The 21602-nt window shown below is 38.0% G+C and overlaps 1 protein-coding gene across 1 annotated transcript in view; it reads left to right on the top strand.

Annotated features, from left to right (window-relative positions):
* The first annotated feature begins 10557 nt into the window (after positions 1 to 10557).
* Positions 10558 to 21602, top strand: part of LOC107084728 (tetraspanin-33-like) — a 23434-nt gene continuing 12389 nt past the window's right edge. Inside the window, exon 1 of the mRNA XM_015374699.1 lies at positions 10558 to 10707. Within this exon, the coding sequence (XP_015230185.1) occupies positions 10612 to 10707 (96 nt within the window). The 5' untranslated portion in view covers positions 10558 to 10611. The remainder of the gene's footprint in view (positions 10708 to 21602) is intronic.

Genomic DNA, 21602 nt, shown 5'->3' with positions numbered 1-21602 from the left:
GTTAATAAATAAGGTTGGAAATCAAGAATGAACTGTTAAAATAGTGGTTCCGTATGTGTTAGAACCATATGCATAAGCAGTGTGCTAAAAAAAAAAAAAAAGAATATGATCATCTTTATTATTTTGCATGGCCTACATAGTGGCACATATGCTTTGCAGGATAAGGTCCTGGGGTTTGTATCCTGACCATGGGTCCCTCTGCATGACTTTACATTGGGTTTTCTCTTGGTGCTCCTCTGTCTTCCTCCCACTGTCAGAAATAGTGTCAGTTTAGTATTTGGACTCTGCGGCCCTTTGTTAATATTGAACTCAAAATATGTGGCTGTTTTTTCAGTCAGAGGTATGAGAAATGTGGGTTGGTGCAAAACCTTAATGAAATTTCAATGATATGTCTTTTTTTCATATGCAGTATTTATATACATATTTAATGTAAAGAAAACAAGTATCAGAGGTAGGAGTAATTATCAAAGTGCCATCCTTTTTTAAGTTTAAAGGTCAGGTGGAGCACATTACCTGCTTTTAGACGTGGTGCTTTATGCAAACAGAAGGTGGACACTGGAGCGCTGCTTTAATCAGTACCACCTGGAACTTAACTTACTCAGGATGGTGGAGATGATGGTGCATTTCTGGAGAACACATTACTTCCCTTCATTCTCTTCAACAACACTCTGTTGACTCTGGATCAGATCAGATGGTCCTGAAACAAAGACAACTCAAGAGGAAAATCTAATCCATGTATCATTCATTCTTTTGTTTTTCAAATTAAAAACAAAAATTTAAAATGCAAAAATACGCTCCTTTTCTATTTGTTTTAAAACAAAATGGAAAAAACAGATAATGAGCCGTTTTCCAATGTTGTGCATAAAATTCATCCATCCATCTTCTTCCCCTTATCTGGCGGGGGTCACGGTGGTAGCAGCTTCAGTAGGGAAGCCCAGACGTCCCTCTCCCCAGCTACTTGGGCCAGCTCCTCTGGGGGAATCCAGAGGCGCTGCCAGGCCAGCCGAGACACATAGTCCCTCCAGGGTGTCCTGGGTCTACCCCTGGACCTCCTCCCGGTGGGACGTGCCTGGAACACCTCACCAGGGAGACATCCTGGTAGCATCCTAATCAGATACCCGAGTCACCTCAACTGGCTCCTCTCGACGTGGAGGAGCAGCGGCTCTACTCTGAGTCCTCCCCAGATGACTGAGCTCCTCACCTTATCTCTAAGGGAGAGCCCAGACACACTATGGAGAAAACAAATTTTAGCCGGTTGTATCTGGGATCTCGTTCTTTCGGTCATGACCAATGATGAGGGTAGGAACATAGATCGACCGGTAAATAGAGAGCTTTGCTTTTTGGCTCAGCTTTCTCTTCACCACAACAGACTGGTACAGTGCACGCTTCACAGCAGATGCCGCACCAATCCGCCTATCGATTTCCCGCTCCATCTTCCCCTCATTCTTGAACAAGACCCCAAGATACTTAAACTCGTCCACTAGGGGCAGCACATCCTCCCCAACCTGGAGAAGGCACTCTACCCTTTTCCGGCTCAAGACCATGGTCTCGGATTTGGAGGCACTGATTTTCATCTCGGCCGCTTCACACTCGGCTGTGCATAAAATTGAAAATGGAAAAAACAAATAACGCTCATTATCCTTTTTTATTTTATTTTTTGATCTCAAGCAAGTTGAATGACCTGGATATGATCTGGTTTGACATAAAGTTTGCTTGGAGATGACGCAGGCAGCGCCTAGCAACGCACACCGCGAGCTGCCTCAGACAATACGCTTCGCCCAGACACCAGTTTCTATATTTTTATGTACAAACCAATCATCTTATAAATTCCCTGACCTAAGCTATGCTATTTACGCTAAAACAGTATTGTTAGTTTACTTGCCATAGCAATGTTAGTACACAACAACATAAGTTATTGCTTATAAAAAGATTAAAGTTAGAATGCAAAACATTTCAAAGCAAAGTAACTTCATGGAGGTAATGGCGGGGGGGTCGTTAAATACAAGAGGAAGGCACTGATTAATGTTTTTAGTTTCTTTATATATATTTGAGATTTAAGACCTATTTATTTATTTGAGTTACCTTCTCTGATTGTGTTTTGCTTGTTCTATTTGGTTCAATGGTTTATGAATTATTGAAGTTTTAATTATAAAGCACATTTCATACATAAGTAGCACAAACAACTTTGCATATTAAAATCAATAATATTCTATAAAATGACAGAGCTGCAGTTCTAGGTTACATGACTTTGATTATGTAATTTAAGAAGTTACATTATAACTTTATTATGTATAAAAATGTGTTTCATGTGTGTTGATATGAATGAGAACAGTAACACAAATACTTACCTGTCTTGGAATCTAAACATCTGTCATAGGTCCATGAAGAAACTCACAGATGACAACAACGTGGCAATGTCTTCCCAATCGGACGATGATCAGACATCCAACCAGCACAGCCACAATTTCAAGTAGCACCACAACGAAAAAGTTTGTGAGGTGATGAAAGAAAACTTTTACTTCTTGCTAAAACATACTTTTTCCTATCGGTTATTACCTTTGTGGTGCATTATCTGCAGAAGTATTCTGTGTGCTGGCAAACCTCTGCATATCAACCATCTGTCAATGCTCTGCTCACAATTTGTCAGCAAAATTAAACTTCTTCAGCCTTCTTTCAATCTACTGGTCCAGTAGATAAGTCCATGTTTGCAATCTGCTGCAGAAGCCTGGTCGGGTGCAAGGCATGCATCATGGAGTGGAATAACAGCCACTACCCGATGTGTTGTGCTGTGGACTTGGGAGGGCAGCATCCATGAGTTGGCTGGATTCTCTGAGGCACTGCCTGCACTGGAAAAGTTTTTGCTGCCATAATTTTTATCTGTTAGAGTGACAACCAATGTTTTGTTTTCATACAGTCCAATACTAACGTGTTTGTTGTTTTATAAATTCTGAAAAATTTAGTTTTGTGATGCTGCATCTAATTTGTAAGCATAAAGCTGTTTTTTCAGTACTTCCACTTTACAATTTAAAAAGGCATTCAGTAAAAGTTTTTGACCTGATGCTTTCAAACAAGTATCAGGTTCTCCATATATTCAGAGCAGTTACTACAAGAAAATGCAGTTTCATAATTGTTACACTTGTATTTTTGATATGAAAAATTCAGTTTTTAACCAAGCTTCACATTTATTAATATCATTCAGAAAATACATTCATCTCACATGTCTTTCAGCAACACTTATCCAGTAGAACAGTGCCTCCTGAAACTCGCTGAAGTCATTGTTAAAAACAGATACTGTATGTCTGGAAACCTCGCTCCAAATAGCTGCTCAGCACGGCATTGGTCTTCCTCTGTTGAAAATGGATCAGAGCCAAAGGCAGATACCCAAGTCAGGGAGGACCCCAGCTCCTGTTCATACATCCATGCTGCTTCAGCAGCACTGGGCAACTGCTCTGCTGGAATTCTTGCTGGGCATCTCGCAACCTCTGCGTAAAATTGGTGATTTTTTTTTTCTTTTTTTTTTTTTTATTCTGAAACAAAACTGTCATACTGTTATAAAACTATATATATATTACCACAACTTACCTGGTATCCTATTGGCATTCCAGGGCTGCACAACTCTGCCAAGTCCTATCTGACTCACTTGACAGGCCAAGTTGAACACACAAATTTGTTAAGGTCATCCTGCATTTGGAGATATGATCTCGATCTATACTGACATAGTAGATGGATTAGGGCCTGTTTAAGGGGGTAGTTTAGCCTATTATTGACCTGGCAAATGACTAGCAGGTTCTGTTTAAATACAAAAAAAACATTATAGGAAAGCTAGCAAGGCAGCTTTATTTGTATTGTATTTATAATGTCCACAATTTGAAGTGCTTTACATTAAACAAAGCATTAGTGTGATGCAGAAGGGAAAAAAAGCATAAAAAAAAAAAAGAAAAGAATAAAAACATAATTTAAAATGGAAAAACAAAGAAGAAATCTTACTAACACTAGCATTGGAGGCTGTGCATAATTGGACTACTAAATAAAAACTTAATTTTAATTTAAATACAGCTTAGAGCAGGTGGGTCTTCAATCTAGATGTAAATAAACAGCGTTTGAGATGATCTGAATCTTTCCAGGCATGTGGAGCATAGAAGCTGAATGCAGCTTATCCAAGTGTGGTTCTGACTTGAAACTGATAAAAGAAATTATCCAGATTACTAAAGCAATCTGGTGGCTTCATAACCAGACAGCTACAGGAGGTTATGGGTGTATTCAGGTCCAAAACCATTAAGACCTGTAGAGACCACCATCAAAACTAGTCTATCCTCATTTATCCTTAAATCTAGCTAGTGTAATAGCCTCAGGACTGGATTGATGTAGCCTTGTAACAGTGTCTTGTGTGCTATTGCCATAGTGTTCTGCTTGATTAATGCATATAAATCAATTCAAATAGCTTGAGATCAAAAAGTAAAAAAGGATAATAAGCAATCCATAATCAGCATGATCCATTTGTTCCATTTTCAATTTTATGCACAATATCGGATAACAGAAAACTGCCCATTATCTGTTTTTTTTCCTTTTTGTTTTGGAAACAAATAGTGAAGAAACAAGTGCATCTTGCATTTTAAATTTTTGGTTTTAATTTGAAAAGCGAAAGAACGAATTATACAAATATTAAAATCTAGCAGAGGTTGTATGTCCTTTGAGAACTCAGAAAACTTCCGTAGCAGCTCATGATAATTTTCTGATGCCATTATTCATTCTGTTTTTAGGGAAATCCATATGAGTGGATCTATAAAAACACTAGCGGCCATATCGATACTATGCTTACTTGCAGTAACATACTATTGATAACTTATCCCTCTCTTTGTAGAAGAGAACTGCAGAAAATATATATATTTACCAATTGCAGTTGTTTTCTTGTGTGTAAACATTGGTGAATACATGAAATTCTTTGACCACACGATTAATGACCAAAACGGCCTTTCTTATACGTTCATCTGAGAAACATGAAAAGATTTTCTCCAATCACATCATCCCAGTGAGGTTCAGACCGAATGAACTCTCAGGCTGATTCCTCCTAAGGACACAATTCCTCAACAAGGACGAATGGGCGTGTTATATGCAGTTCAGCGCTGTGAGAAATGTACAGGCCTGTACATTGTAGAGACTAAACAATCTCCGCAGACAAATGGCTTAACATTAGAGTGCCTGCGCCTATGGACAAGATTCAGCTGTGCATCTACACCTCAAGGATAAAGAGACACTATTTAAGGGACAAAATTGTACTATTTAGGAGGCAGTAGATGAATGACTTGAAAGAGATGCATTAATGTCAAAGAAAGAAAAAAATGACTCTAAACAGAGGCGGAGGCCTCAGATTTAAGCTTTCACAACCTATAGTGTGTTAGTCAGTGCTGGCGCTAGGCCACACAGATCACACAGTTTGCATAAAGCATATGATCCCTACATACTTGAAGTTTTTCATCATCGTCCTGGCTCCTACTACACATCCAAACAAACTTCTCCACAGCAGCGTTCATTGACTGCTCTGCTAACGGCTGTTGTTAATAGTTAGATGCAGATTTTTCTGACTTTCCTTTTAATGATGTCATAATTCTATCAGCTCGCATTGCTCAAAAGTTTAATTATCACACAGAGACACCCGGACCTATGTTTTATTTTTTAACAAAGCATTATTAAATACTTCTATTGACAGACACATTGATTATTTCGACCGTTAACACAGTGTGCTCCTGCATGTCTTCTACCTTCATCGCAGTGTGTGTTTGCTTTGGTTTGCTTAACGGTTCAGACAAGAACCTGATGACGATTACATTTAATTAGAAGTATGAAGGAACACATTGAAAAAATGGTTTGCAAACTCAAATAATAGCAAAAAGTCCTGCTGTATCAAAATATAAAGGTGCAGGACACCTAACCTGAAAGACCAGAATCGAGGAACCCTATTGTAGAAGTTCATCAGACATGTTTAAGATTTAAAAAGCTCTCCCTAATGAAACCTCCACAGGAAAACAAAGCTTTTCATAATCATAGGGGTCAGTATCCTGAATAAGGTCAAACATTTTTGAAACTTTGTGGAGTTTCATTAGATAAACAGCTTGCAAGGACAGCAAAAAAAATACAAATTTCTCTACCAGCACTTTATAAAATTAGTCCTAGTGTTACTTTACCATCCCCATAGGTGCATTTTTGTCTCTTCTTCATTTTGATCCCACTTAAAGCACCACAAAGTATTACAGCTTAGGCCAGCATTACCCCTCCTGTTAGTTGCATACCAATTCACACTTCCTGCATGGCACCAAACATCTCTCAGTGAGATAGGCTAAGGCCCCCTACAGCATGGGGACTCCAATCTGCATGCAATTTAGATCCACAAAACAGACTCACAGAGCTTTAAAGCTTGACATTTTTCCTTCACAAGCTCTGAAATGACAAAGTCTTTTGGATGAAGGCCAAAAAGTCTTTCACTAAAACCTAAAAATTCATTTTTTTGTAGTTATTGGATTTTTTTTTTTTTTATTGTTTTTTAAGTTATTACTTAAACAATGAATGACTGGGAATTTTAACTGCTTAATTTTATTCACATCCACATTTACAGGATTTTAATGAATAATTTCAGGGCTGTTGACATTTTTATCTGGGATACATTTCCAGATGACATGTAAAAACTCACCAGCTTATGCTTCACCCAGCTGGAAAATTTGGAGAAACCAAGATGTTAAAGTGTACATGTATTCCTGTATTTCTGCATCAGAAAGCTATAATTAGAAGTACATTATGCAATGACAACTTTTACTGCAAATCATGAAAGGAAAGGAACAGAATGTTAAGCTGGAGCTGGGAGTTGTTTTTTTTTAGAGGATGTGCTGTTAAAGATATCAGTCCAGGACATAACAGTTATTATTTGTAGCTGAACATGCTTCATGTCTCGTCTTCTAAATTAAAGACTGCTGAGGGACAATTCAAGGTTTCAGGGTTGTCTGATGAAAACAAATGTCATGATCTTGGCACTGATGACTGGATTATTAGTTCATTCCTTCCACCTGCTTAGCTATGCCCAGTTTTCATCAGATCCACTTGTTCCATTTCTTATTTAAGCTGCTTGTTTCCAGCCATCAGTGCCAAGTTATGCAAGCCCTGTGTGAGAATTCTCTAGCTTACCCAGAAGTGTTTTTGATTACCTGATTCTAACCTGTTTTTTGATCTGGACTGCTGAGTTAGTTGCTCCTCTGTTCTGGTCTGTTTCTGCCTGTCACATCTATGAACTGCTGGATTCTGTCTGTTAACGAACTTGGATCTGTCCCCTTACCCGGGTTTCGGATTCCTCTTCGGTACCTCTTCGTCTCTTTGATCCTCTGGCCTGGACATCTGCTCCAGCATCAACGCTGCTCTGGATTCTGCTGCTCTTCCTCGTCTGCTGGCTTCTGCTCGTCATTCTGCTCTGCCTCACTCCTGGAACTTTCTGGGTGGCTCCCACTGCATGCTGTGGAGAAATCATCACACTGATTTCTACTCCTTTCTCTGGGCACAGACAGAACTTAAGAACCAGGTTAGTCACATTCTCACTATCATTCCCCTTCTGAGTTTCTTGGTCACTAACCTGAGTATCTAACTCTACAGAGTAGAGTAAGCACGGCCCAGCTGATGAGCCACAGTGTACTGAGCAGTCAATAAAGCGTTTCATTTTCAAACACATCTATTCTGTCTGCTTGGATTCTGAGTCCTACTATCTGAGCCTTGACACAAAATGCTTATAAAACATGAGTGGTGACTTATGCAAGATACAGTATTGTTTTGGGAGGGAGGAGCTTACATGTGGCGGTGAAGCAGGCAGGATTTTGGGATGATTAACTAAAGCAAGATGAAACCTCTTTTTATTCTTTATTTATTCAGATATAATCCCATTGGAGCTGTGGTTAAATTTCACAATTATAGAAGGGTAGGCAAATACATACCGGTGCATTCTGGTTACTGGCTATAATAGCGATATCAATGTCAGATGATTATATCACCAGAGTTTTATATCTCTGGACAAAACAAAAGAACAGAAGGAAACATTTTTATCAATGTTTGTTGTGTTATTAAATCATCTGTAAGTATAGATCTTTGGTTACATTGTTTAATGTTAAAAATATGTATTTATCAAATTTTGCAGGTATGTCAATATCGAAATCTGTTTTAACACTTTATTTAAATAGACTGTGAAGTTGAAATAGCAGTAAAAAGCTGAGGAAGAAGAGCTGGTTGAGACATATATAGACACAGAGTCTCAGAAACAGTCCACATGATTTTAAATATGTCCTGCAGTCCCTGAGTCAGGAGACTAGAAAATGAGATCATATTAGCAAAGCAGAAGCCAGAAAAATAATATTGGAAAATATAAGCTTGAAGAAATACAAGCCTGAAGAAAGTTTGAGAATTGTATTGTAAATTTGTTTCACAGCATAAAGAAACTGGCTCCCTGATCATGGATTTAAAGGAGCTCAGTAACTAGCCTTATATACCTGTAATTCACAACAGTGGCAGTTTTCTTAATTGGTGTCTTATTTGTCTGACCGGAGTATCTTTTATGATGATTGTGTCACATGGTGTGAAGCAAACTGCACATGGGATTTCCTGCTTCCTCATTGTAGTTCTATAGTCATGCAGGACGTGTAAAAAAGAAACGGTTCTCTCTCAGTTCAAGGCTTGTGATTGAGGGCCAAACATCTTTTAATGAGCCAGGCAGCCATTAATACTAACCTTGTTCATTTAGCATTTGAATTTAGACCAGTAAAACAACACTTTCCAAAGAAGCTTGAAATCTTGGAACTTTTCCCTCACCAGGGTTGAATGTACATAGTTGCAATAAAAGAAATATGAACAGGTATGAATACTAATCTAAGGGGCAAGCTTGTATTTTCTTGAACTTTCCTCCGGTGGTGCATTTCCAGTTACAAATAAGGAAATCAAACTATCCCATAACATGTAGTTTTATGCAATCTGAGTGGTTGATAAAAGCTTGAACACACATGTGATACTAATAGAAAACAAATGCTTTTTTCAACAGAGATCTAGGACCTTTTAGGGATTACCAAAAATGTGTTGAAGTCCATCTGCATTTCAGAGTGAATAACAGCAGGATATCCAAGAACGGATCACTAGACATGAATGAAACTAGCTAAAGAAAATTTGAAGATTGAAGATTTCTTAATTGGAGGAAAGGAAAAACTTTGAAAGTTTATCCAAGTGCAGTTGCAAAAACCACAAGGATCGCCCCAGGAAAGAATAATCAAGGCTTATCATTGCTGCAGGGTATAAGTGCAATGGTGTATCAGTAGTAGGAATCAGGAGTCCCAGGACATAACCAACTAGAGAACTTCCCAGCATCACGGATAAATGTGAGTATGTTATTATTCAGAGAGAGGGGCAATATCGATAGCATACAATATTTTCAGACTCACTCTAAAAATTGGAGAACACCTGTCATGATCAGTTTGGTGGAATGATGGAAAGAGAGAATTTTCTTTTTATGAAGCATTAAAATCCTTGTGTTTTATTGTAGTTTTATGTGGACCCATTCTTCTTTACTATTCTATATAGTTAGGAAAGTTACTTCTTGAATATTTCATCACATGCAGGTTTTCTAAAGCCACAGATAATGCAGAATCATTGTGTCATGCTAAAGAAATAAACAGAAAATGTGTTAAAAAAAAAAAAAATAGGCAAATAAAACATTGCAAAACTTTCACACAAAAATCTTAACATTCCTGAGATTAGGAGAAATTCTTTCATTAAAATAGAAAAACAGAATTTTTTCATGTTAGCATGAATAAAAAATTTAAGTTTTAGCATGAATATTTTACCCATACAGAGTCCTCCTGTGATTCCCCAGCTCACTCTGACACATTTTAATCTAAAATGCAAAAAAATAACATTGAGGTTTCTTCCTTTTTTTTCCACATCACATCACATGGATTTGGCAGATCGTATGTTTGTAGAAGTTCATTCCTTTTCCATAAAGCAGAATTAACAAACATAAAAAATGCCTTTTTTTTTCCCGTAACTAAATTAAATGTTCCTTTTCTAAAGATGATGTTGTCCAGCTGTTGTCAGCTGTCATTCTGTTTTATGCTTTGCAGAGTTGCATCTGTCTTTTGAAGCTGCAATTAGGACATGAGCCTTTCAAAAGCAATAAGCTTTAAGTAAGGAAATAAGTGGGCAACGCGCTCACGGGAATAGGATGTGGGATCTAAAACTTTGATGTGACACAAAAAGCTGAATTAAAACAGACTTTGAGGTTAAATGAGTTCTAATAATGGAAGATTGATAACACCAAAGCTTATAGCCCTTTCAGCTGCACTCACCCACAAAGATCCAGTGTAATCTGACCTGTCAGACTACATGGAGAGTTCTCGGTCTTACCAGCATGGTTGGGCAGTGTCACAACTCAACCCCTCCCAACCCCCCTAACATTTTTTTTAGAAAGCTTGACACCCCTTTCAGATTACAAACAACCCAACCCATCACACATTCGCATAACAGTTGGGTATGCACAGGCTGGGGCTGCAAATGATTTCCATTTAGAAGTCTGATTGGAAATTAAAAAAAAAAATAAAAATGGACAGAGAATCAAATCTGAACCGAGCTGAGACATTCTCCTTCGTCAACCCATGGATCAGATATTTTCTCTTCTTCTTTAGCTTCTTGTTTTGGGTGAGTACAGTTGTTTTCAAAGTGCTTTTCCTGCAGCAGCACACACTGTGGCACAGAAAAATTCACATCTGATGTCCTGGAACATTTTATACTCAGGCTATTTTTAAGAATACAAATCACCAGCTATCAGAGTTGTACCTTAAAAAAGATGAATACTAGAAAGATCTTATAAATAATGACTGAAGCAACATACTGGAATTTTAGTCGTCAGTTGCAGGAGTCCAGCCTCTCCATTACAGCTTGTTTTAGGTTTACAACAGTTATAAATGGGCACTCGCATTGCCTCTAAGTCTCTGAAGCAAATGTGGAGCGATGCAGTCCTTTCAGATCAGCAGAGCACTGACTCATGCTAAGGCATAAAACTGGCAGCTGTTTATGCCTGCTGGTCATCAGCTAAGAGCAACCATTAATGTGCTGCATCCCTTCACTAAATATTTGTATGGATTTAAGGCATGCATTATAGAGACAGGTGAACCATACTTGTGTAAACGCAATGAAAACAGGAACTACACACAGCTCTGGGATTGGCTCTGGTCCCCTACTGCCGCCTCTGGGTGGGAAGCTTCTACTGGGCTCTGCTGCTTCCCCACTTGAGGCCTGAGGGGGTTGGTCAGTCAGGCAGTTTCTATTCCCTTTTGTATGAGGAATGTTTGTGTGGGTGGGTTTGTGTGTGTGGTTGCTGGGAGTCTTGGGTCGGGTGTGGCGCACTATCCACCTTGGCGTAGGTGTGGGTCTCGCTGTGGTCATTTCCAGGTCTGGTTATAGCGAGCCCTGGACTATGCTGAATACTGGGTCAGAAGATCAGATCTGGGGATCATCAGGGCATGGTGCCCCCTGGTCAGATCGCATCACACTGGCTGGTCACCTTTCTGCTTGGGTGTGGGGCGGGGCTGGTACGTGTGCTCTATCGCCGCTGCGTCGTGTCCCTCACCTATCTTTTTCCGGGCTTGACTCTCCCTTTCTTTGGGGCGCACTGGGTGTTGGAGCTGGGGTTGAGACTGTGTCGGGTCTGGGTTGTGGCCTACTTGCTACTTGCTTGCCGCCCACGCCTGCTATTAAGCATATTTTCCTTCCGAAGAATAGTTTGTAAACCCTTTATACATGAGCATGCCCATGCATACATACCACTGAAGTTTAGTTCTAGGGTTTCACAGATACACAATAATATTACACAATAAATACTAAGCTGCAGCTAAGGCTATTAACCACCCTGAATATGTGTAATCACAATTAGTTTTACCTTCCTTGAAGTTTGGTTAGTTTAATTTGGCTTTATTTTTCTTCCTTTTGCACTTGTTTTATTCTGTTGTCTGTTCCTCTCATGTCATAGGGCTGTGGGAGCAGACTTGTAGGAGTTACTGTGTGTCTTTTGTGTTGTCTATTTTTGCTGGGTTTTTTTTCTCTCTTTCATGCACTCTTTCTTGTCTCTATTTCTTTCTCTCAACCTCCCCCCCCCCCCCCCCCTTAGTTCATATTCCCTTTCTTTCTCTTTTCGTCTCTTGTTTATATGATTTTACTCCCTAAATAATTTTTAATAAAGTATCATATAAAGGTACCAAACAAAACCTTCTGATAACAGTCATAATAATCTGCTTGTGAAAGCAAAGCTGTTGGTTAGGTCGTGTTTTTAATCAATCTATATTGGTAATAGAGAAAACAATACCAATTGGTCACTTTGACCAAAACATACAAAATAATATAATGATATTGGAAGGTAGAACCATCAACCCTTTGGTTGCAGGGAAAACTCCTGCATCCAACACCACTGTTGCTTCCTGGAATTTTTTAATAGTTATTCTTAATGTTACAGCCAAGGTTATATTCAAGATTTGTATGCTATACATGTACACATCACTGTGATTGTTCTCTAGATCCATAACTATTACACACTTGACTCCAGCCAAACAGTCAGATTACTACGTAAACCATCAGTTACCATGTTTATTGGTTGTTTGCTTAACCCAGGAATCCCCAAACTCGGTCCTCAAGGCCCCCTGTCCTGCAGGTTTTAGAGGTTTCTCAGCTTCAGCACAGCTGATTATAATGATTGCAGTAGACCAAAAGCCTGTTAATCAGCTTTCAATTAAAATCAGCTGTCCTGGAGCAAGGAAACCTCGAAAACCTGCAGGACAGGGGGCCTTGAGGACCGAGTTTGGGGATGCCTGGCATAACCATTTACATTGGCTGATCTGTAACCAATGGCTTGGTCCAATTATGACCAAAACATTGGTTGTTGCAACCAAAAATGGTTTGACCAAGTTTTTGCAACCAATCCATAAAAACCTCAAGAATTATTTTAAAGGTTGTCCCTTGTTCAGGATCACCTCATCTCTTTACAACAGTTATTTTTTGAAGGACATCAAGTTGTGCTCTTCAGAAAAAAAAAACAATAAAAAATATCTAGTTAGTAAATACATGAAATTAATAAAAGCTTAACAGAATTTAAAGTCATAAATAACTGATTTCTTTTCTGAGATTTCAGCTTCATAATACAATATTTTAACAGGTCTTTGTACTCACTGTCAAAAACTAGCTGTCATTTTAACTTTTAACCTGTAGAGTAAGAGTCTCATAAATCAAAAGACTATTTTCCCCAAGTCTATGGGTTTATTATTTATTTTTGGTCTCTGTGTTCTTTGGGTCAATGAAGATTCTCTCTTTCTGAACGTTGGGTCATAGGCTCAGGATGTAAGATCAGAAAATGACATAATGTAGGACTGGTTGTGACATGCTCAGGTCAGCTGCTGCCCAAGACTGACCTGCACAGGTCAGTTGAATTTGGTCAACTTTATGCAATCTATCTTGGTTTTACTAAGAACTCTTCCAGAGTCTTCTTGATGGCCATTGTGGCCACATGTGAGCAAACGGGCATCAAGGTTTATTCCCTACAGCCTGTTTTTACATCATTTCATTATTGTTTGTTTTCAATTTTGTATGATGCCATCTCAATACTATTGCATTGCTGCTGACAGCCAATATGTGTGTTTAGCGCATCTAGCCTGTGAGGATGCAAGGAGCTTTAATGGAGGTTGAGGATCCTATGTTACTCTCTCAGTGGTTGCAACACACAAACAAAAGCATTAAAAACAACAAAAACAACTCTAATACATCCATCCATCTCTTTTCTGACACGCTTATCCGAAGCGGGGTCGCGAGGGGTGCTGATGCCTATCTCCAGCTGTCGGACCAGAGGTGGGGTATAACCTGGATAGGTCGCCAGTCCATCGCAGGCAACTCTAATACAGCTCAAATTTAAGCCAGCATTACATTAGCACGTGTAAAATCATTCATATTTTTATAGCAAGAAAAAGGCTTACTGAACTCATTCTTGCAGAGCCATCTGCTAACAATCAGAGGTGAACTTCATAAAACAACAATACATCCTCCATATTAGGTTTTCATGTATCAGTTCTTTAACACTTATATGATTTGCATTAACAATAAAAAATATAATAAGGATTTGTGCCAAATTGAAGACCTGGCCGGCTGCTGATATTCTTAACTTTTATTTACTAGCTTAGCAGTTGATGGCTAAGTGTATTGTTTATAGTTCAAATAAATAAATAGAAATTGAACTGTTTTAATGGCATTTCTTTATTTGCATATTCAACATTTAGTGTTTGTGGAATTTAACACTGGTATAAAATAGACAAAAGATTAACTAAAAATGATTGTAGGGAGCTGAGCTGTTCTGAATTACACAGTCAATGAAAAAAATCTGCCCAGAGGAGGAAAAGCTTAGACAACAGCAGGCTCAAACATTTACAGCATGACCATGCCTCAAATGTATGAGGTCATCTGTACAATTGTATCATTCCTGGTTTTAATTGTTTAAGTTTAATTTTTTTGTTGTTGGCAAGTATGTAAGTAAAGATTATTTATAAAGCACCTTTTGGAGACACAATGCCACAAAGCGCTGTTCAAAACAATCACGGTGAGCTAAGGACACAGAAGGGACAATAAAATAAGGATAAGATAAGAAACAGAAAAAACAAGTTCAGAACAAGATAAAGAAAACACAATAAAATCAGAGCTAGATAAGACATCGGAAATACAATAAAAGCCTGGCAGAACAGAACATTTTTGAATAGATTAATAACATTTATATATCAAGAGAATCAGAAAAACTTTGTTGGTTTCAGCTTTCTGCCATAAGGAACATTTAGGAAAATCCCATGTTCATAGTCAAGAGCTGGACCATTTAGAGCCTCTAGGTGAGAGTAAGAAAGCTAATTCTGAAATCAACTGGGAGCCAATGCAAGATGGGGGTAATATGGGAGAATTTACTTGATTTAGTGAAACATCTGGCTGCTGCATCCTGAAGTGAAGAAAATCATGTGAATCAAATCCAAATTAAACGCCAGCTGCTAAATGTTTTTATTTGCTACGCCAAAAGGTATTTTTCAGGCTTATTGTTGCTTGTAGGTGGATAGGAGTCATTATACCAGCTGTGTTTTCTGTGTTTAATACCAGAGAGTTACAAAAAAAAAAAAAAAAAAGCCAACGATCTAATGCACTTTAAGGCATACATACAGGTGGATATCACGGCTGCACAGTATGAAAGGTGTTACAAGGATCCAGCTGCACCAACAGCGAACTTTACCCTCCATCCATAACCATTGTTGTGGATTTTTACTAAAGCAGTTTCAATAGAGTGCTGCTTTAGAAAGCCAGGCTTAAGATGGTCCAAAATCTTTTATTTAGAAAGCCGGGAGCTGAGCTGGATTTCAACTAGTTTTTCAAGTATTTTAGTGAAATGAGGCAGCTTTGACTTGAGGCAAATTTTGAGATTTAACAAGTATCAAGGTTAGGTTTCTTTACAATAGGACACAGCTCAGCCCTTTTGAAGTAGGATAGAAGAATACTGATACATAATAATATCATAATACATAGTGATGGCCAAATGCAGGTAGAAGACTGCAGGGAGGAAAGTACTTCAAAGTATATCTTCTGCCTGTATTTTGGCCCCCCCCTCTGTCCTGGGCCCTGGGACAATTTTCCCATTTGTTCCCCCCAGTTGGCGGGTGTGAAGTGGACCTCCAGAGAGTTTTATCTGTTGTTGGGTATATGACCCTAGCTGTGTTTCCCTTCCTTATAACTAAGTTGTTAGGTTCCAAACATTAGATATCTACAGCATGGCTTTTAAAAGTGTGGGGCGCATCTCCCCTAAGGGGCACCTGAACTATTCAGGGTCTCAATGGGTTGAAAAAAAATAATTCAACTCAAATTCAATTCTGAAATACTTTATCAATACCAAAAGGGAATTTCAGTTTGAAAAATGTAACAAGGGCATTTAGCTAACATTTAGCTAACCTTTGGCTCTGGGTAAAAAAAAATAACTAAGGCGAGGCATATTCATCTGGTTTATATCTAGATATCACAGTAAAAGCAGATTTTCCGTGTTGCTGGGTAATTTTGGTAATTTTATTAAGGATCCCCATTAGCTGTTGCCATGGCAAAAAGCATGTTTTTCTGGTGTCCAGATTAAAAGGATACAATACAAAGTACCATGTATTGTATTAGAGACCATATGAGAGAAACTCACATCATTTAGTATAACCGAATAAAGCGGAATAAAAAATTCCTGACTGAGCCACTTTTAGATTTATCATTTTAATATGCTCATTCCCTATATATGTTGTGGAAAAACTTGTTTCGAGGTAGTTTTTTTGAGAAATAACAGTTTTGATGTGATTATAATTGAGCCAAGCTTGTAAGTCTAAACAAAATGCTCTTTTCTTTGTGTTACATTTCATTTAACACTAACGCGGCTGTATGGGTGGAGGAAGGACAAACATGAAATCTAGAGTGCATTTACATAAGTAAATGGAAAATGCAGCATTAGCTTTGCTGTGAATACAGTACCAGCATCACTGTAGTAAAAACATTGTAGCATTGTTGCAGGTGAACTTTGACAAAAGCAGAGGAGTGTCATGCACTATTACATTTTAAAAGGTTTGAGTTTCAACAAATAAAGTAAAAAAAATTATAAGTAATAGGACTAATATCTAGATTATGTAAAACCTTCTAAATGCACTCTATTTGTCAGTTTTGATCAACTGACATATAGTTAGTTGACATCTTAGAAAATATATAACCCAGCCGGATTTTTCACTGTCAGCTTTATCTGTGCTGTGCAACATCTATTTTCCTAGTAGATGCTCTCTTTTACCTACTACATAGAAGTAAAAGGGAAATACCCTTTAATATCTAACAGTATGGTCATTTTTTTATTTGCAAAGGAAAAAGACAAATGGAAGCAAACAGATTCACATCTACAAAAATAAAAAAATATACGGATATCTGAATCAAGAACAGTAATCAAAATTTGAAATTACAAATTAATCAAATTAAGTTTCTGGGTCAAAGAGAGCAGAGTAAGGAACTGTAAAGAGCATTGAGATGACGTGTGTAGTGAATTGCTGCTATATAAATAAACTGAATTGAATTGAGTTTCACTACTTTTAACTGTAGCCACTGTGTGCTTTTCGAGGCCTGCTTTTTCGTGTGTTGAAATCCTGTCCATGAGTCAAATGGCAGCATCGTTATTCATGCAAATACACTTATTTCTGTTTGGCCATCTGTAAAGTTTGTTATGGGGTTAAGTTCAAAGTAATTTACTGCATAACGTTGCTCGCTTGTCCATAAGTCACACTTGTAAGCTTGTAAGCAGGTAAAATGGAACCAAGGTGCAGAAGAAACTGGGCAGTGCGGCTGAATTTATAATTAAACATAATTTTTCAATTTTAAAGTGAAAGGAAAGGCTTTTTTTAAACATAACTGGGTGCAACAAAGATTGAAAGGTATGTGGAGGAAAGGAAATGTCTCCTTTTTTTCTATGACTTAACAGCAGAGAATAAGAAATGATTAAAATAGATTTTAGTTATTAAAAAATTTTTTTGAAAGTGTTGAATATGTCAAAGTTTATATGCTACATGTTTTCACTGTGTGTTGAACAGATGTTTCTGGCAGTTTTTCCTTGCAAGTGTTTTCTCACATTCCAAAAACGTACGTTATGTAAACTGATGAATTTAATGTGTGACAGTGTCCATGCATATGTGTACTGTAGGTCAGATTTGTCTGTCTCTGTGCCGACCTGTGCAGCCTATTGACATAAATATGGTGACCTGCCCAACTTTTACTCTGTGATAATGAAGTTTAAATAGAAAATGGATGAATTGTTTTTTTTAACATTTGGTCTGCTCTCCATAAAAAAAGCATTTCCATATATATTCAGAATCTGAAAATGCACATAATTATGAATATTTCCCAGGGAGTGTTACACCTTCAGCATAATAACCTCAGGCCGGAGTATGCAGGGAACTATTGCATTAACATGAAGTTACAAGTGCCAAGGAGCACTGATGTCATACCTGAATTCTCCAACAGCAAATGCACATCCCACACATATGCACATGCGCCACCAAAGCTCTAATTGCCTTGATTTTCCGTCTCTCAGCTGATTCAGCACATGGACCACACCTGTAACCCCCTTCAACCCCATCATATTTCGCTCTTCAATGCAACACCAAAACAGCAAGGGAGCAAAACACGGCGGGCGGCGCACCCTCACTGTGATGACAGCCAAACAGCAATAACTGCAGCTCAAGCAGCTGTGCGCCCAATCTGCATTGACTTTGTTTATCAGACACGGAGCTCCGACGTGAAAACAACAACCCTAATCCATCAGGCCTTTGTCCAGACGTCCTCGTGGCTCAGTTCACCTCTGCTGCAAAATCCTCCGGGAGAAGCCAGAATCATCGTTTTGAAAAGGCCAAAAAACAGAGCTGGAATACAATCTCTCTGTACTTAGGTGTGCACTCATATATGCGCTGGCAGTGGAAAACAAGATAGTTGAAATTGAAAAGGAGATGGAGGTGAAAGCACTCCTGCGCAACAAATGATACCTCTTTAAAAAGTGTATCCGTTTTAAAAGCCTTGAAAACATTTGTTCCAGAGACAACACATCTTCTCCAGGTTTCCGCTGCTATTATTGTGTCAAGGTTCGTATTGATTCGGAAATTGCACGAAAACTATTTAAAGTCAACTATTTACTCCTTTAGAACTTCTAAAGTACGCATTAGGCATGCAGGCTGAGAAAATACAGAGAAAGCTTATTTTACTCCAAATTAAACCATGAACCACATCTTTAGACCTCCAGCAATCCAATATGTGCTCTTCAAACATTAAATACAAAATGCTTATCAGGGACAAACAAAAGCATTGTTTGCACGCACACAAGCACATAAACATTCATGGTTTCTATTCATTAGAAAGGCTGTGAATCTGCAGGCAGCAAAATGAAAAGGAAAGCTTAACAGCTTGTTATTAAATGTAAGACAAAGAAACAAAGCAAACGGGGAAATTAGTCCTGACAGTTCCATCAGCCAGAAGCACCAACACACCACCTGTTTTCCACCTGCTTCACTGTTTTATTGGAAGGATTATTTAAAATGAACTTACACCTTCAGAAGCCAACACATCCTGGACTAACTCTATTACATGCAGGAGACGTGCCGTCATCTCAGTAAAAACAATCCAATTAAAGCTTCTGCAAACAAACCAACACTAACCTTACTTCTTAAAAACAATCTATATTCCCTTCCTTACAAACGTATTATGTTCCTAACAAAGAAATTGTATAGCGTGTTGAAATACGTTTTTAGATTTCTTTGTTTTGCACCATCTCTAAGTGAATGTCACCCTAAAAAAAGGTCACTGTGTTTATAAGTAAGTTTTAAAGTGTTGCTTAAGTCCTCACCTGGTTAGAACAGGTTGAAAGGACAAGTATTAGCCATGCATTCACTAATCTGTAGAGTGGGAAGAGGAAGGTCAATGCTGAAAGAAAGCAAGGTGACCTGTTAATTTAACACATGCCATGTAGGAGACACAGCAAACATTTGGAAGAAGGTGATAAAATGGTCTACATGCAAATGGTTAGTGGATGGAAAACTGACGATTGACATCAACTTGTTCATGCCATCTCTATAGAGAAACACGCTGCTAGCAGTATAATGCTGTGGAGATGTTTTCTCTTCGGAAGTCACTCAAAACCAGGTCTCAGTTGACATGAAGATGAATGGAAACAGGACCTGCTGCTTTAACCCACTGAGACTAGGGTGAACATTAACCTTCTGCAGGATGAATAGCTCACCACTTTCACATATAGGGCTATATAATATCAGAAAACACTAAGGTAAATAGTAGGAGTTAAACTGGTCATGAAAAATGACCAGTTTAACTGTAACTTTACATCTGTTCTCCTATTGCCGTATTATCAATTTAGACAATGTCATTGGTGTGAGCAACTGCTGCCGTGATACTATTCATTAGGACTATTGTTACACTGGAATATGAAAACTAAGTTTATAACAGCTGGAATATATTAGCCTGAAATGAAGGAACTCAAATAAGTCCTTTAGATTATGAACATAACACACAATGATATTGCGATGACGATGTACATATGCTAAGTGCTATGCAGCCTTATTCAATTAGTCACATATTCAAGTGTAGGAGCAGTTAAGTGAAAGTCCTGACTTACATCTAACTGAGAATTTAATCGTTGGTGATTTAAAGTGGCACATTGCATATTTATTAAGACTGGATGAGATGCAACTTGGACAGATTTAGACATTAAGGCAGTTGTTCATCTCCAGGCCCAGATCAGGTAAATATAAAAACAAGGAGCATATATGTATAGAACAATATAAAATGATAAATAATTAAAAAACATATATTATCAACGGTTTAATAAAAAAAAAAAGTTTTCAAAATATATTTTTGAATGAGACGGTGAATAAAAATGATATACAATAAAGCCGTTATTAGTAAAACAATAGTAAAATGCTTAGTTAAGATATTTGATCTTCCAAGAGTCCCTTTTTTCACTGATTTTAATAAAGTTTTTAGACATAAGATGTCATAATCTGGGGCAAGACCTTAGAACTACTGTTTGCTCATTATCTGTATCCTTCCTGATGGGATTCAGGTTTTTTGGCTATAGAGAACAGGCAAAAATATTGGTAGCTTTATGTACAGACATCCTAGACGTTCTTTAAACTGTGACTACAGCAGATGGTAGTTCTAGACCAAACATTGACTTAGAATACTGATGTACACCAAACTTTTTAGGTTTTCATCAGTAAATGGCCTATACTTATATAGCACTTTTTCAAGTCAGGAGACTTGACCAAAGTGCTTTACACTACATTCAGTCATTTACCCATTCATGCACACACTCACACACATTGTAGCCACAGCTGCCCTGGGGCGTACACTGGCGCCACCAGGCTCTCTGACAACAATAGTAGACAATGCAGGTGAAGTGTCTTACCCAAGGACACGACACTGAAAGTCGGAGCCCGGGCTTGAACCGTCAATCCTTCGATTTCAGGGCAAACTTCTACACCTGAAACCACTGTCGCCCTATGCTCAGGGCTCACCCAGTAAAAGATCACTCGCTCTGTAAAAGATCCAAAAAATATGCCTTACTTGTAAAATATGCTTTACAAATAAATATGTAAGGTCTACTTTGTGTTGGTCTGTTAAATACAGTCACCCTAAAATATGAAAATTTGTGGTTTGATCCCAAAAAAAGTCCTAATTCCCTGTTACTCAAACAAATCACAAAATAAAAAGAAGTTATGAGAAAACTGCAGGAGATGAAAAAAAAAATGTTTTTCAACAATATGCTTCAGATTCAGATGATTAAAACTGAGAACCATATGTTTTACCTTTTCTCTGTCCCATCTGCTCATTTATAACAATAAAAAACGAGAAAGAATCGGTTGCCATGGCTTTCAGCTCTGTGCAAATATTTTGAGATGCCCATCTTTTATTGATGTGCTTAAAAGGAGACAGATTTTCTGTTAATTTCATCCATTTCTATTTTT

Source organism: Cyprinodon variegatus, unplaced genomic scaffold (assembly GCF_000732505.1).
Source record: "Cyprinodon variegatus isolate N-32 unplaced genomic scaffold, C_variegatus-1.0 Scaffold108, whole genome shotgun sequence".
NCBI lineage: Eukaryota > Metazoa > Chordata > Actinopteri > Cyprinodontiformes > Cyprinodontidae > Cyprinodon > Cyprinodon variegatus.
The sequence above is the reverse complement of the archived record's forward strand: the minus strand, read 5'-3'. Positions and strand labels throughout refer to the sequence as shown.